A 16,419-nucleotide genomic window follows, 5' to 3' on the forward strand; every position below is an offset into this window, starting at 1 on the left:
ACTCCAAAAAGTGATATATCCCAGAACATAAATTTGACAGGAGAGGAAGAAAGGTGAAAAATGCGTTTCGGTTTTTTAACTGTTATTAAGCAGCTGTTTATCACAGGGAGTTTTTCTTTTCACCCAAGAAATAGTAAAAGCAACTTTGATGATATCAATTTTTTCTTCTTAAAAATTTAATGTATATATTAGCTAAGTACATTTTTCATTATCTCATCGATCATTTCTGAAATTTTTTTGGATGAAAATATGTCCATGACGAAAGATTACAAGCTAGCGAAAAAAACCCATGACTTTATAAAAAAAAATGTACAAAAATTAGATATGGTAAGAAACAATTTTGATCTCAAATGCTCCAATTTAAAACTTTTTCTGTAAGTAAAGAGAAAAGATTGGCTGAAAAAAAAAATCGAGAAGAAAATAAACGAGAAAAGCAAGTCGTCGACAGCACACACCAAAAAGACAAGATCTGTATTATCGAATTACCACAATATTTTGAATTACTGAAATATAGCCGTGGGCATGGGTTAAATGGGACGCTGTGTCGAAGGGTAGTTGCAAAAATTTGCTAAGCCTGTGAAAAAATATTGTCTATTTGTCAATGAGCCTACTTGCTAATTTCATACTTCTAGTAACATTTCAGGCTTCTTTTTTTTCTTCGGAGCTTACGTCTATCCATGCCCTTGAAAGTTCGTTTCTTCTTGCCAACTTAAGAGCAAATTTCGTTATGGCAGGGAGCAATTAACTTCAACCCTCTTTCGCCAGCAGACACTGAGGTACTGTTACCATTGTGCTTAGCTAACTAAAAGTGTCATAAGTTGTGACATTCTAATTTAGACCATCTCGCTACTTCCAGCAAACTCTTACATCCTTCATCTTTGAAGAAAAGCCCATTGCGTTGTGAACCATTGTGGAGTGGTTACTATAAAATCATAAGTTCTGAAATTCTAATGACTATCGTATAGACTATCTTACAACTGTCGAGCAAACCGATTTCAAATCCAGTGCTCCGATTTCTACAGATTTTTTGGGACTTACTGAATTCCCAATCCATTCCCTATCCCATAAAAAAGGATACCAAAAATCGCCAAGATTTTACAGATTGTTTGAAAAGAAAAGATATAAGACCGCTCGTGTCACTCAGTTTCAAAGGAGAGCCTCTATCACAGGCTTTAAAATAAAAGTTCAAAATAGGGATAAAATCCTTTTTAATAGACAGTGTATGATAAATTTCACAAAAAATACCAGATATTTCAGTCACATATACAGTGACCGTCATCAGTAGTAAAACTGACGTGAAATATCTGGTATTTTTTGTGAAATTTATCATACACTGTCTATTAAAAAGGATTTTATCCCTATTTTGAACTTTTATTTTATCGTCATGGAAAGGCAGTGTGGTCTCCGAAATTATCTATATTACAGGCTTACTTTGCAGCGGTAGCTAACCATGCTGTAGAGAAATTCAATCTTCAACAGAAAAAGGAATTTATGATCAAGAAGGTAAAAAAAGCAAAATTTAAATGTTAGAAGATTTTTTAAAAAGGTGATGTATCTAGAATTTAAAAACATTTACGAAAGTAAGCTCACCAATGCTCGGTGCAGGAGAATGACTTCTTGATCCACCAGCTGAATATTCACAAGGGCCGTTGGGTCGATGAGGTGCTACACTACCGCTGGATCGGTTTGAAGAAGCTTCGGACCAAGGCCTAAAATATTTCTTAAAGTTAAATCGAATTTCACCAAGTGTGCTGTTTTGTAAGCGATTTGGGAGGAGAGGGGGGTGATACACTAATGAAAAATGAAAAAAAAATAGAAGAACTATATGGAAGATATAGTAAATACAGCAACAATCATAAAAATCTCTAGGTGTAGGGGGCCCAAAAGCTTCCCACGTGTTTGTGGCTGGATATGGTGAGGTATCGACAGAAATTTCAATAATGAACCAAGCCAGATCGCATGATATTAAAATTCGTAAATGAGAGGAAGGCGTCATAACATCGAACCGTCAGGAGCACGAACGTCAGGAGCAGTACCAAATCTGTTATAACATCGACAAAAAAATCTGTCAGAACCTCGAACCGTCATAACATTAAAAATTTTAAAACCTTAGTTTTTTGGGGTTTAGGGTGGGAAAGGGACCTAGGTTAGGTTAGATTACGTATTTAATATATGATATGCTTTGCCCCCAAACCCCCCTAATGTGCAAATATTTATTCGAAATTTGTTTCTAAACTATTATATACTTATTACTATTATATAAACTTATAAATTTTTTTTAGATTTTATGACGGTTCGAGGTTCTGACGGTTCGATGTTATGACGTTTCGTGCTTGTGACGGTTCACCGAAATGGTAGCACCCCGTAAATGAGTAGTTGAGATAGGGAATCTACTTACCCCCAAGTGGCAAAAAGAGGCAAATCAATATTCAACCTTAATTATTCTAACTTACGACTATCAGTAGGTGTCGATGCGGGTGCTTTCTAAAGGAGCGAGTTCTGACAGAGGGATGAGGTGGCAAAAATAGCAAATCATGTGAAAAATGTAGGAGACAATGGATCATTTAGAGGGTTTCAGAGTATTTGGAATCAGAAGCTTGACTGCCACTGCAATTAGTTAGAAAATATTTGCCACTTTAAGCTAAAGCATCAGCAGAAAATATGAAAAAGAGGTAATACTTATTTTCTTGTCATGCAAGGCCGGCGAGTATTAGATGGACCGCTTTTCTTTATGTGTCAGGATCTAGTAAAAATAGCAGTTCTTATTTTTGACGAAGCTGGCGAAGGCAAGCTTCTTGATCCGGAAAAACTGCTACTACTACTACTACTAACAACTCACTGCATCACCGAACCACCCGAGGAAAACACAGCTGCGCATGCTCTTCTCCCACCCTAATTTATTCAGAGCTTCCTCTTTATACCGTCCCAAGAAATTACAATTTCCCTTAAATCCTTCCTTACGACCTCCTTCCAGCCCATTCGGGAACTATCTACTTCTCGTTTGGCCCTAAATGGATGGCCGAGGAAGACGATTCTTGGCAATTTGCTATCCTTCATCCACAAAGCGTGTCCTGGTCATCTCAGCATTTTTCTCATTAAAGCCCAAGAAAGCAGGACAGAACCACATTTTTCGTACAGCTTACTGTTCAGAATGGCACTCAAATGGCACCCGGTCAGTCAAAAGGGCACCCAAAAGTATCCGTAGACAATTTCTCATGAAAATATCTAACAAATCTTCTTTTATCTTCCAACCGTTTCCATCATTAACTTTGATTATCAAACAATTCGTGGTAACAAACTGTAAGTAAGGAGAGACCCGGCTCAATAGTAACCGAAACTCTTGAAAACGGAATTTTGATACCAAAAGATATATCATAAGAATCGGCTTAGTATGCTGATTCCATATAAGTTTCATTAAATTTAATCTTACCCATCAAAGGCTACGAGCCTGAGAAACTGCCCAATTTTCGAAAAAAGCGGGATTCACTCCCCTAAGAGTAAATGAATCTTAATGACACCATCAGATTCAACGTATCAGATTCATAGAACCCTACTGTAGAGGTTTGAAGCTCCTATCTGCAAAAATGTGGAATCTGTATTTTTTACCAGAAGCAAGATCATGGATGTGAGTTTATTTGTTTTTTTTCCCAGGCGTGATCGTATCAGCTACGTGGTTCTAGAATATCGGAGAGGGCTCATTCGAACGGAAAATAAAAATTCTAGTCCCCTTTTTGAGGGACCAAAAAGACGGTAGGGCAGCTAGGCCCCCTCCCACGCCCCTTTTTTCTCAAAATCACCCGATTCAAATTTTCAGATAGCTATTTTGTTCAGCATAGTTGAAAGGCCTGATAACTATTTTTACACTGAAAATAGTGAATTTTACACTGGGAGATTTTGCCAGAATTCTTATACGAAATTCTTCAGCATAGTTGAAAGGCCTGATAACTATGTTTTTGGAGATGACATGACTCCCCACAACCCCCAGGGAAGGATCTAAGTTATCAAATTTGCCCATTGTTTACGTATAGTATTTGCTATTGGGTTTGCTGCTGGGGGGAGGGGCCGGGTTTTCCACAGGGAGGATTTTACATGGGATAGGAAGTTTTTAGATGGTGAATTTTTCAGGGGGAATTTTACACTGAAGGATTTTGCCAGAATTCTTATACGAAATTCTTCTTATGTCTTGCTTTCTCTTTGCCGACTCAACTTTACGCATGAAGATGTTAAGGGTAATTTTCCAGGGTAAATTTTCACCACGATTGAATTGTCTAGAGGGGTTCACCGTCTAGAGGATATATCCGTGGAGAGGAGGGATTTTTCCGTGGAGGGATTCCAGGCATTGTTTAAAAACCATTAGAAATTAAATAAAAGAAACAATTTTTTCAATTAAAAGTAAGGAGAAACACTAAAACTTAAAACAAACAGAAATCATTACGTATATGAGGGAGCTGCCTCCTCCTCATAACCTCGCTCTTTACGCTAAAGTAATAATTTTGTCCCAATTCTTTAAGAACGACTCCTGAAACACAAGGGCTGTTTAGCTAGAACAATGAAAGCCTTATCAAATGTACTTAAAAACTTTAGCATGAAGAGCGAGGTGTTGAGGAGGGGACAACCCCCCTCATATACGTAATAATTTCTGCTCGTTTTGAGTTTTAGGTTGCTTCATACTTTTAGTTGAAACAACTTTTTTTTTTTTAATTTAATTTTTGCCTAAAATCGATTCTCAGACTGGTGCTTATACAAGAACCCAATCTAATCTAATACGCAAAATCTGAAATAGAAACAAATTGCTTTAAATTAAACATTAATTAATGAAATCAGTGTACCTTCGACACCCCTACCCCTTCCCAATACGAAACTATGCCTTAGCATACCTATTGTTTGCATATTAATGCGGGGTTAAAATTGCTATAAAGTAAAAATACCGAAACATATCCCTTGCTCCTTGTGTATTTACCCGTCCAAGAAGTTTGATAGCCCTTGTTCCTGGTAAGTTCCTGGACCAAGGAATAAATCAGAAAATCAAAATTATTAGACTAGAAATCAATTAGTTCCTTGTCTGTCCTTTTTGTTGTTTTATTGTGACAAAATTATTATCAATACATAATTTGGAACCTACGTACTATCCTGACCACAATCAAGTTCATGATGTCAGTAAAACCGGTTTCTCTGTCTGTATTCGGAGATAAATAACTTAGCCTGAGTGAGATAAACTACTACGCAGGTATATTTCAATTAAATATTTAATATATAAGAGTTGGCTACGTTAGTTATTTAATATAATGTGTTCTGGGCGGTCTGCTTTCCATAATTCTCTGTTGTAGTTTCCATAATTTTGTAACTAAAGTATTATATTTTCATTAGATTTTGGTATATTCATTATGATTAACCTATCTTAATTTCTTGAGTGTGGTCGGGATAACACGTAAGTACCCATAATTTTTCTTAATGAACTCATCCTTTAAGTATCCGTGAGAAGTGTCAAACGGGACGGCCTATTATCGACTCTTAATTTGCCTAAAAACAGCAAGACGAGGAATGGTCGAAATGCGGTTCTTTTGTTCGGTCTGAGATTAGGATAAAATAAAGGTCTAGACAGGAACACATGACCGTGTAGCAGGCAACCTGTACAAAGCAGCACGAAAAAACAAAACTGTAAAATCAAGATGATTTGGGGTCAGCCAAGACTAGGCACATACGCAAGAATTTTTTTTGCGGCGGGGGGGGGGGGGGTAGTTAAAACCAAACTCCAGTTGATAATATGAATAAGAACCGCCGAAATACTATTCGAGTACTGCTCAAGCATTCGTGTGGGCAGTACTTCTAATTTATTTTTGTCTAGGCCTAGTTCAGTAGCCTGCAAATATTTAATATGCAGCTTAATGTAATTTTTTTTTTGTTTCTCAAGTTAGCGGGCCTTTGACATTTTTTGAATTGTAGAGTTTTTTATATTTATTGAATAAAAGAACTTGAACCTACTCAGGAAACCTTAGGATTTTGCGGAGACAGGCACAAAGAGGTTCCTCGCCAGTGGCGGATCCAGGGGGGCCCCTAACGTAGTATAAAGTAGTGTAATTTACTTAATTAACGCAAGTTTGCGTTAATTATACTTACTTCCAACGCAATTTTATCGGATCGCTCTATTCCCCCCCCCCCTAAAAAAAATCCTGGATCCGCCCTTGTTCCTTGTGTAGTTCCCTTGCCAAGATTCTTCTCCCTATCCCAGGGGACTTGAATACAAATGACGACTCAAATGATGAAAAATATATTTAATTATGTTGAGAAGTTACTATTACACCAGACACGTACATAAGGGGACAGGGCTTTAGGACGCAGACAAGACATGTACGCAGGAATATTTTACTGGGTGAATGGGACTAATAATGACAGTTTTTTGGGAGAGATATTTTTTGTTTTTGATAATTTGAATAAAACTGCCCAGAAATTCAAGAAAACTAAGGTTTTCTTTGGGGGGGGGGGCTTTAAGGCTTTTTTTGTTTTGTTTTTGTTTGTTTTTTTTTTGGGGGGGGGGAGGTGATAGTGTGCTATTGGACTGGGGGAGGACTGAGTGGAAGGGGATGGGGTTGGAGTTGTATTATGATGGTTGCTGTTGCCCTGGGGGTGTGTGGGTGAATTTTATTGTTTTTTTCTTTTCTTTTCTTTTTTTTTAAATTGATTTGTCAGTTTAGGGAGTTTCTAGGAATGTTTATGTAGTTACGCCAGGTGTTAGCAATTTTTTTCTAGCAGAGTGATTTATATTTGTAATGGTTTATATTTTTGCTTACAATATTAAATAAAGTCAAAGTTTTTTTGTTTTTTTTTGGGGGGGGGGGGGAGCCCCGAGGACCCCTCTGCGTACATTCCTTACTCAGACTTATCCTCCTACCTCCTCTCCCTTCCGTTTTCTGTATGATTAGTAGTACATTTCATATAAATATCCTGTTTTAGTCATTTTGTCAGAATTGCCCACCCCGCAAAAAATTTTTATAAGTGCCAGTCAATACGTGTCAATTATAAGGGGGGGGGGAATGGTCTGAGAGTAAATTTTACTCTTTGTGTTTATGATGGGTTTTATCAAAGTGCCAAGGACTGGGAAAATGAATCGAAGTGTTTGAAGTGATTCAGGGGAAATTGAATTATTATAATTAAATTAATTATAATTATTATAATTATAATTATATTTTTATTTATATTTTTATAATTAATATAATTATAATTATAATAATTATAATTATTAAATTATAATATATAATTATTATAATTAATAATTAATTAAGTGATTAAGGGGCGTCCTCAAAATTTAGCTAATTAGTTTTACTGTTATGGCTCAACGTGGAGATTCTGACAGAAATGTGTTACTGCCCCAAAAACTTCATAATCTTCAAACAACCAAAGAAAAATCCAAGAAAATCGAGGTTTTATCCAGAAAGTGAATAAGCCTAAAATAGGTTCAGAGGGGTACAAAAATATTTTCATTTTAATTTCCCTGGTCCTATAAAACTAAATTTTTGGCACCATTTTTTTTTAGCGCCATTTTTTTACAGCTTAAGCGGCTTGGTTTTCGAAACTCGAACCCGTTTTACAGACGTCAACACCTCGTTAAAGTACTTTGCTCCTAAGAGACAAGTGCGAAAAAAACAGAGAAAAACTAGACACGTCAATTAAAATGAATTTTATTCTTTTCGTCTATGATGGATTTTATTACGTATTCTGTCCACATTTGTTTTCAACATAATACCCGAAAGTACTTAAAAACCGTTTTCGTTTTCATAAAGCATAGCGAGGAATTATTAACAAAAACGTACGTATATATACATTTCTTGCGATTATGTATCTATATAGATTTGTGTATGCATGATAAAATAGTCATGTAGCATGCCAAACACAGCACTATAATTTCTCCTAAAAACTGGCATGCTACAATTGTCCTTTGTGACACAACGATCTACATAGGCCACGGCCACGACTTTGGGAAAATTCGCCTAGGCCCCTAATTTTGGAAAAATCATGGTTGCAGCAGTAGCTGAAACCTGGGTTTGCTTTTACTGTACCAAAACTCCTATATTGTTTTTGTTTTCAGTAAAGTGCTAGTTGATATTTATAATAGATTTTGCTGAAGATGAGTGTCTGTGCTAAAGTTTTAAAATCACATTGTAATTTAACTCTCCTGTCACTAGTATAGAATAATTTGTCGGTATAATTGTGCCAAAAGTAATGCCGAATAAAATAAAATGAAATCAAGGTAATTTCACAAAAAAATAACATAAAGAATAAATGTCAAAGAATAAAATTTCATTGTTTCACAAAGCGAAGCTTGATCCTCTAATAGTGGTTGTTTTATGTTTGCGTCTAACTATTTCCAAAAATCCCAAAACTCCAAAAATCGGAATTCCAATTCCAAAAATCAGATTTCTTTTACACTGTCCTTGGTACTTCGAATTCATTAAACAAGGAAATTAATTCAGAAAAATTAGCAATGAAAAGAGCCTACCTTCGAAGATCCCACGCAGACTGACTTCTAAAATTCTTATTTTTTGCCATGCTACAATCATCATCAGCAGAAGTGACCTATAAGAATAGAAATTGTAAAACCAATCAAAATACCCCGCTGCTAGTATAATTGATAATAATCTTCACCATTAATTAATTGACGGCTGAGTTCAATTAATTGATTGAATTTAACCTGAAGTAATTTAACGTTATGTCAACATGTCACGAAACGCAACAAATTTAGCATCATTTCATAGCTGAAATCGGTGGCCGGCGTTTACCCCCCCCCCCCCCACACGGAAAATCCCCCCCCCCAGAAAAAAATACCCTCCGTGGAAAATAAAGCTTTCCAAATTTGAGAATTTTATTTTAGTTTTATTTTTTTAATTTCCTTAGGGGCAAGGAATTTTCGCGCTTGTGTATTATGAGCCACTGACTCAAGTTTAAGCTGTGTAAAATTCAAGAAAGCAACTTATTTTTTGTTAGTTTCTTCGTTACTTTACAAATACATTTCCGCAATAAATTAGCATTTTAGGGGGGGGGGGGGGGTAAGCATAACGGGTCTGCATGCAAAATGTCTTTGGTACAATTATTCTTTCTAAAGTAACTAAGAAACTAACAAAAAAACCGGCGTGTTCTCGAATTTTACACAGCGTAAACTTGAGTGAGTGGCGCATAATACACAAGTACCAAAATTCCATCCTCCTACGGAAATTAAAAAAATAAAACTCAAATAAAATTCTCAAATTTGGAAAGCCTTATTTTCCACGGGGGTATTTTTGTTTGGGGGGGGGGTATTTTCCGGGGGGGTATTTTCCAGGGGGGTAGTTTTTACTGAATTTTTTTTTCGCAATTATTTCCATTAAAAAAATCAAACACAAAAATTACAAAATTATACCCTCTCCCCAGTAGATTCTGAAAGTTAAATTTTGCCCACAGCTCCTCTGCAATTTTACGAATTGGCACTCCTGGGCACTGTCCACCCCTGGTCGCTAGTTACGCTCAGAGAACCCACGCTGATACCCAATAAAAAACAGAACTCGTAAAGATACTCCAGCGGCTTTATCAGTGGCAGTTATCATAATTACCCAATTATGTTTTATTTTCCAATTTTAGTGCTTTGCTCATTTCTTACGTGCAATTATGTGAATTTAGTGGCATTGCAATCTTTTTTGCGAACAAAAAGGTTGCTTCTGTTTTTTAAAATTTATGGCATACTTGCCTGGGTATTGTGAGGGATCGCCAATAATCAGAAATCACGCACACGAGGTGGCCCGCGAAAAGAATGGCGAAACTGTGTCAACCGTGTCGGACTTCTGCCAAGCGTTTAGACGGCTGTGCTACCCGTGGCGGGACTATGCAACGCGTGGCAGAAGGGTGCTCCGAAATGTACATAAGGTGGTGGAAAGTAGGCAAACTCTCGGGATATTGAAGAAAATTCTAGAATAGGGGTTGGGTAATGGTCATAAATTAGAATTTATGGAATAGGCACCAATTTTTCCTCCCTCCAGGATTAATTAGATGGACTTGAGCTCTAAAAACTTTGACCTAACAGCCAACCTTTTTTCATGTTTTGTGTTTGTTTGGTCGTGGGAAAATACTCTTAAACCGCCCCTTCCAAACGCTCGGATATGTAAACACCTTTTTGCGACTGGTTCCCAATAACCTCTTAATAGTGGACTTAAAGGAAAATTTTCCTTGGAATGAATGAACATTGGGGTATAAATCCCACTCGGTATTTATCTAGAGGACCTCTTATGGAAAGTTTCAAAATATTGTACTTTTTAAAGCTTCAGACAACCGCAGGCCTTTCCTAAGAAAAGACCCAGTGATCCTAGTTCCTAATGCGCAACCATGCAATACCATCAGTCGGGTATCAAAAGGTCATATCTTCATAATTGGAAATTTTCAGAAAGCAAATAAAAAGCCTCAAAACTTTTTTTATTTCCCCTCCGATAACCATAAAACAAAGCAGATCAATATGTGAATCGATGCATATCAATTTGTTTTCGTTTTACAGTTATCAGACGAGAAATAAAATTTGTGAGGTTTCTTGATTGCTCTTCTAAAAATTTACAATTATGGAGATATGACCTTTTGACACCCAACTGACGAATTTGTAGATAACTAAATGTACCTTCAAGGGATTGGCCCTATTCAGGTCAAAATTGCTGTTTTGAACTAAATGAAAATAAACTGGCATTTGGGCCATGGGCACCCATAAGGGGGGGGGGGGGGCAAGGGAGCGCCAGTCCCCCCTGACTGACTGACACTGCCTTATATTTTTATAAATTTAAAAAACTTTTTCCACAAAATAATTTTTTCATAGAAAAGTATAAAAGCTCGATTAAGCCAAAAATGGGCAGAAATAAAGTCAAATAAATCTTCCAAGCGTAAAACTACTAAAAGTAACGGTCAACAATTGCATGAAGTCCAAAAGAAACAGAAATTAGAATGAATGTCCAAGTCAAAGAAGAAACAATTAAAAACTAACATTAATAGGACTAATAGCCCCCATGCCTTTTCTCAAGACCAGAACATAATTTAGGCTTTACTAAAAAAAAAACAAAAAAAAACAGGAAAATGTGTGGGAAAAAAATCGGCTCGAGAGACGGGCTGACTGCCTTCCAGTCGCTTTTTACTCTTATAAATGACACTAGAACTTCTAATTTTGAGTCAAATTAGCTTCTTTAAATGTTTCAATGATATTTCTAGTTATTAAATAGAGTGGTGCTGCCTACGATATTGCTTATATGCCTTTTTAAAGCCTGCATGTATACAGTTTTTTCGTTTAATTGGAACACCCCCTAAACACTTCCTACAAGTTTCACCTTAATACTTTTAGCGTCATTAGTTACAGTAACTGCAGTTGTAGTATTAAAAGTATGGACATAGTGCCTTTTGGCTAGTTCAAAATCCCCCATAACTTACTCTTAAAGGTCTAACTTAATTATATGAGTTATTCTTGGGATACTGCTTTGTCACCTTTTTGAAAGTTCATATGCAATTCAATTCAATTCAATTCAAACTTTTTATTTCCTCCGAATACGAAGAGTTAAAAAAAAATAATAATAACCGCTAATCAACAGGTCATAAAATTCTTTTAAACTATATAACAACAAGTACGCAAAGGCCTTCAATCAAACTTACCACAAAAATTAACACTTCATTCAATAAACAATAAATTAACACTTAAAATTAACACTTCACAAATTAACACTTCATTCAATAATTAATAAAAAAAAAAATAAAATAAAATTAAGCTCGTGCGCAGCTTTATATAAATTATGAGAAAAAAGAGGTAATTTGGATAAAAATTTATTTTGCTTTTTCTCCAAAACATCAACAGGGTTTTTATTTTATATGTATTCATTAAAAAAGTATTTGATTCAGATTTAGAAAAGCGGCAAAGGAACTTAGCAAAATTTAAAATGTGGTTTTTACATGCGCAATATTACTAATTCTAAAAAACGGGAGAAGCGATGAAAAAATTAAAATCTGAGGCAAAGCGACTGTATTATATACCCGAGCCAGTGTTTTCCGAGAAATAAGATCGCGAAGACAAATTACTGCCCCGAAACTAGACGCTATTCTACTTTTAACTGTTTTAGAAATAGAATCACGGCATAGAGCTGAAGTTGGTCCATAAGGCACCAAGATATAAAAAAGATTCCAAAGGTTTTAAAATACTATCATAAATATGAACAGAAATTTCTGAATTAACGAGATCATTAGCCTTAGGACCAAGAATTAAAAACTGACATTTTTCAGGGCGAAAACAATGTCAATGCTCACTAAAAACCTTTGCTAAAAATTCTACATTTTGTTGAAGTAACTGAAGTGATTGACTCAAAAGGAGTAAATCATCTGCGTAAGCAATCCACAACAGAACATAACCTTTACCATAAATAAAAGTCAACTGAATTTGATCAAATAGCCCCGAAACAGTAATCTTGAAAATCGAAGGAGAAATAATGCTTCCTTGCCTCAGCCCCCAACATAACTTAACATTATAATCACTATACTGATTCTTCCACTTAATACGAATACGAGAGGAGCCATACCAATTTTTTAAAACCAAAACTACTGGTAGTGGGACATTATTCTTCAGAAGTACAGTCATAGCCCAAGAATGGATAATTGAATCTTACGCCGCCGCAAAATCTAACACAAGTGTATAAACTCTCTCCCATTGCTTACAAAAGGATATTATTCTTGAAAAGAGGGTATGAGCAACATCCATGCTTAGACCCTTGCGGAACCCGATTTGATTCAGGCCTTGGTTACAAGACTCCAGATACTTTAATAAAACTAACTCAAAAACTTTGCTAATCTGGCACGAAACAGTAATCGGCCTGTAATCAGAACATCGATTCGTATTCCCTCCTTTTTTTGAAAGGGGTGAAGTGGTAGCACGAGAAAAGCTAGTTGGAAGAACTCCAGAAGAAAGAATAGTAGTAAAAAGAGTTTATGCTCATAGTTTGATTTAATTTAGTTCAATGTCCACCTAAATAATTCTTTTATTTGATTACTGAAAACATTGTTATATCCTCATTGGACTATTGGATACAAAATGGCTTTTTAACAATTTCGATCGAATGTGTTTGGGGAAAAGCGGATATCAGGGAGGGGGGCTATTTTCTCTCCATCACGCTCGACTCTTAAAATTGAACTAGAACTATGCCTTTCCAATCAAATGAGACCACCTCTTCATAAAAACCTTACATCCCCCGGACCCTTATACGCCCATACTCGGAGATGTGTCAACCCAAAAGGCTGTTTTATGAGATGTTTTGACTATTTTTGACCAAATGGTTATCTCAAAAATTCTATCGGATGCATCTGGGGAAAATATGACATGGGGGAGTATAGCTGCCCTCCGATAAATTTGAATCTTAAAAATGGCACTTCAGCTTCCGATTTCCAATCCAATGCGCCCCCTCTGAAGTTTATACGACCACTGTTTCCATAAAAACATTAAGTGCCCTCGGGGCAAACCTTACAACCCTTGCCCTGAGGACTGTGAGGGGGTTCTCATCCTAAAAGACATAATTTCTGGACTTTTAAACTGCGTCAAACAAAATAACTATCTCGAGATTTTGATTAGAAGTGTTGGGGAAATGATGGGCGTGGGGGGGGGATGTTTGCCCTCCAATCACTCTTGAATATTAAAGAGGGCACTAGCCCTTTCAATTACCAACCGAATGAGCCCTTTTCGAAGTTTCTGCGACAACAAATGGCCATCTTAAAATTTCTATCAAATGCGTTTTGGCAAAAATACGACGTGTGTGTGTGTGGGGGGGGGGGTATTGGAGGGTTGCCCTCTCCAAGGTTTATACGGTCATCCTTTCTTTAAAAAATCTTATATCCCCCCAGGGCATAACTTACAACCCTTGCAATGAGGGCTCTGGGGGGGGGGGGGGTGCTATCCTTAAAGTCATAATTTCCGGACCTTTAAACTACGCTGAACAAAATGGTTGTCTCAAAACTTTGTTTAGATGTTTTTGGGGAACTGATTGACGTGGGGGAGGGGAGGCTGGTCACCTTCCATGAGCTCTATTTGAAGTTCCTAAGACGTTTCTTTCTATAAGAAGTGTCCTGGTCTAAAAAAGGAAAAAAACAATACATTGTACCCACATCGCTCTTTACTTAGGCTGCGCTATCGTACTGTCTGTGATATTTAGTCTTGAGATTTCAATTATACAGCATTGGAAGCGCTGATTAGACCAGATAAGCCCCCGCCCCTAAAAATCAGGCTATGGGCGCCCATGCATTTTGCTGAGGGTAATACGTTTGTTACTTAAGAAGAACATCAATTATTGTACGGCCACTGGTTTGACACTCTTATTGTGATGGACGAAAACAAAAACCACGTGACCATCCTTCTCCAAAAAAATACTAAGTTCTGTGTTTTTGCAGATATGGCCCTGAAATTGGTCAATTTGATGGCATAATCTTTGTAGAAATCCCTCATACTTTTATGGGATGCATCGCTTCTTTTTATGTTGCACACTTAACTTTTAATGGTTATCTTTAAACTTAATTGATTTTACATGTCTGGAACGATTGTAAGCCAAAAAATAATTTCTGGGGCAATTTTCAAACTTAAAGTTTAATCTCTCTTCTAGCCTCGAGGCTAGAAAATATAGTTACCAAGTGGGTTTTATATTCGGTGTTTCGACCGATTTGCTCCCTCTTCCAAATTAAATCCATGCTGGAAAATGTGTGTAATTAGCTAGAAGCCATTTCTGTTAATTTATTATGTTAAACATATAATTAGTTGTTTTATTCGATAAAAACGAACATAACTAACTACGGAATAGAATTTTTTTTTTGTTTCCATAGTAACGATACTTGATTTCATCGGTTAAGTTCTTAGTTTCGGGAACATTTCGTACTTCCTTGACGTCACAATATTTCAAACAAATAAAAGGAAATTCATTTAAACTTCACACAAGAAACTTTTGCTAAAGAAATAAAAAATAAAAGAAGAGATATTCTAAATATTCCTAATGCAATAAGTTTTATAGATCATTTTGAACAAATAAATATCAAAATCATGAAGGTATTCACCGCAAACAAGAACAAAAGCTTTATATGAATAAAGATTTGTAACTAATCGTAGGAAAAACTCGTGAACTTTTTGATAGCCCTAACTTCGCTCGGTCAAGATCGTAAGCAGCTGTGGCCTTCAGCCCTCGAAAATATCCCGCGCGAATGAGGCACATCATATATGAGAAATAAAACACATTATTTTGACGGAAATTTTAGTCTTCCTTTCTACATTGTTTACGCAAAAAAAGCCAATGTTTCTTATGGTGTTAATTAAAGCTGGTGTTATAGTGTTAAGGTGTTAATTACGCCTAAAAATTCTTAACGCTTGATCCATTAGATTAAGAGTGCATTGCACTTACACACACACGCACACATACACATTTATATGTATATATACGTATATATGTGCGTTGGTGTAAAAATGAAAGAAGTTCACATTTGTTGGTTGGAACCTATTTCGGAGTTGTCAAAGAAGCACAAAAAAGGCTAATTATTTGGTAGTTATGGAACAATTTGAAGCAAATACTGAAAATACAAAATATTTTGGACCCTAGTCCCAAAAATCAGAAAGCCCTGTGTTACACACCCTAGGTACGTCCATGATGTAAGCTATTATCATAGTTGTAGCAATAGCTGCAACCTAGCAAAGAGTAAGCCCCAGCTCATAGTAACCGAAAGTAGATTAAACACGTTTTTAAATAAATTTTCAAATGTAAAAGAATCGCCATTTAATACTGATTTATGATTGGTAACAATAACAGTCAACACATACTGAAGAATAAACAATACTAGTAGGCAGATAAGTTGGAAAATTGGGAGCGTACCCCCCTAAATTAAGGAAATTAATGAAAGACCTGTCTTAGTTTCATAGATGCCAACCTGTAAAAACTCGTAAAGAACGTTAATCCATATAGACATAATTAAGACTGAAACAGACCAGCTGAATCATATTCCAGTCATATCTGGAACAAAACGAGACACATACTAAAGACTTTCGAGCGTCTAGGTTCACCCTTTCGGAAACAATTTTACCCCAAAGATCATGCCGGAAGAGCCGTAGAGGAAAGTGAGAACATTCCCCGAAACTAGAGGAAGAAGAATCATGATTGATGCTGCAGCCCCAGTGAAATGCTGAATGAGCCAAAGTCTATGTGTAAAGACCTTGGCAGGTTGATAGAATTTGTAATTAAAATTTCAAATCTTTTCTACAACAGCACCACAGCCAGGAACGTAGCTCTCAGTAATTTATTTTGGAGGAGTCAAGAAAGTGAAGTGCAGTGTAATTAGATTAAGTCAACCTTGGCAGGTTGACAGAATTTATTATTAATATTGTCGATTCCCTTCTACAACAGCATTACAGCCAGACAGGTA

General features: G+C 36.3%; 1 protein-coding gene across 1 annotated transcript in view; it reads right to left on the bottom strand.

Annotated features, from left to right (window-relative positions):
- The window catches only part of RhoGEF3 (Rho guanine nucleotide exchange factor 3), a 213,413-nt gene that overhangs the window by 138,015 nt on the left and 58,979 nt on the right, over positions 1–16,419 (bottom strand). Inside the window, exons 3-4 of the mRNA XM_089104622.1 lie at positions 8,495–8,571; positions 1,591–1,709 (exon numbers count right to left, since the gene is read on the bottom strand). Of these exons, the coding sequence (XP_088960748.1) occupies positions 1,591–1,709; positions 8,495–8,571 (196 nt within the window). The remainder of the gene's footprint in view (positions 1–1,590; positions 1,710–8,494; positions 8,572–16,419) is intronic.

Source organism: Artemia sp. Qi Xiang Cuo, chromosome 18 (assembly GCF_049724085.1).
Source record: "Artemia sp. Qi Xiang Cuo chromosome 18, ASM4972408v1, whole genome shotgun sequence".
NCBI classification, from domain to species: domain Eukaryota; kingdom Metazoa; phylum Arthropoda; class Branchiopoda; order Anostraca; family Artemiidae; genus Artemia; species Artemia sp. Qi Xiang Cuo.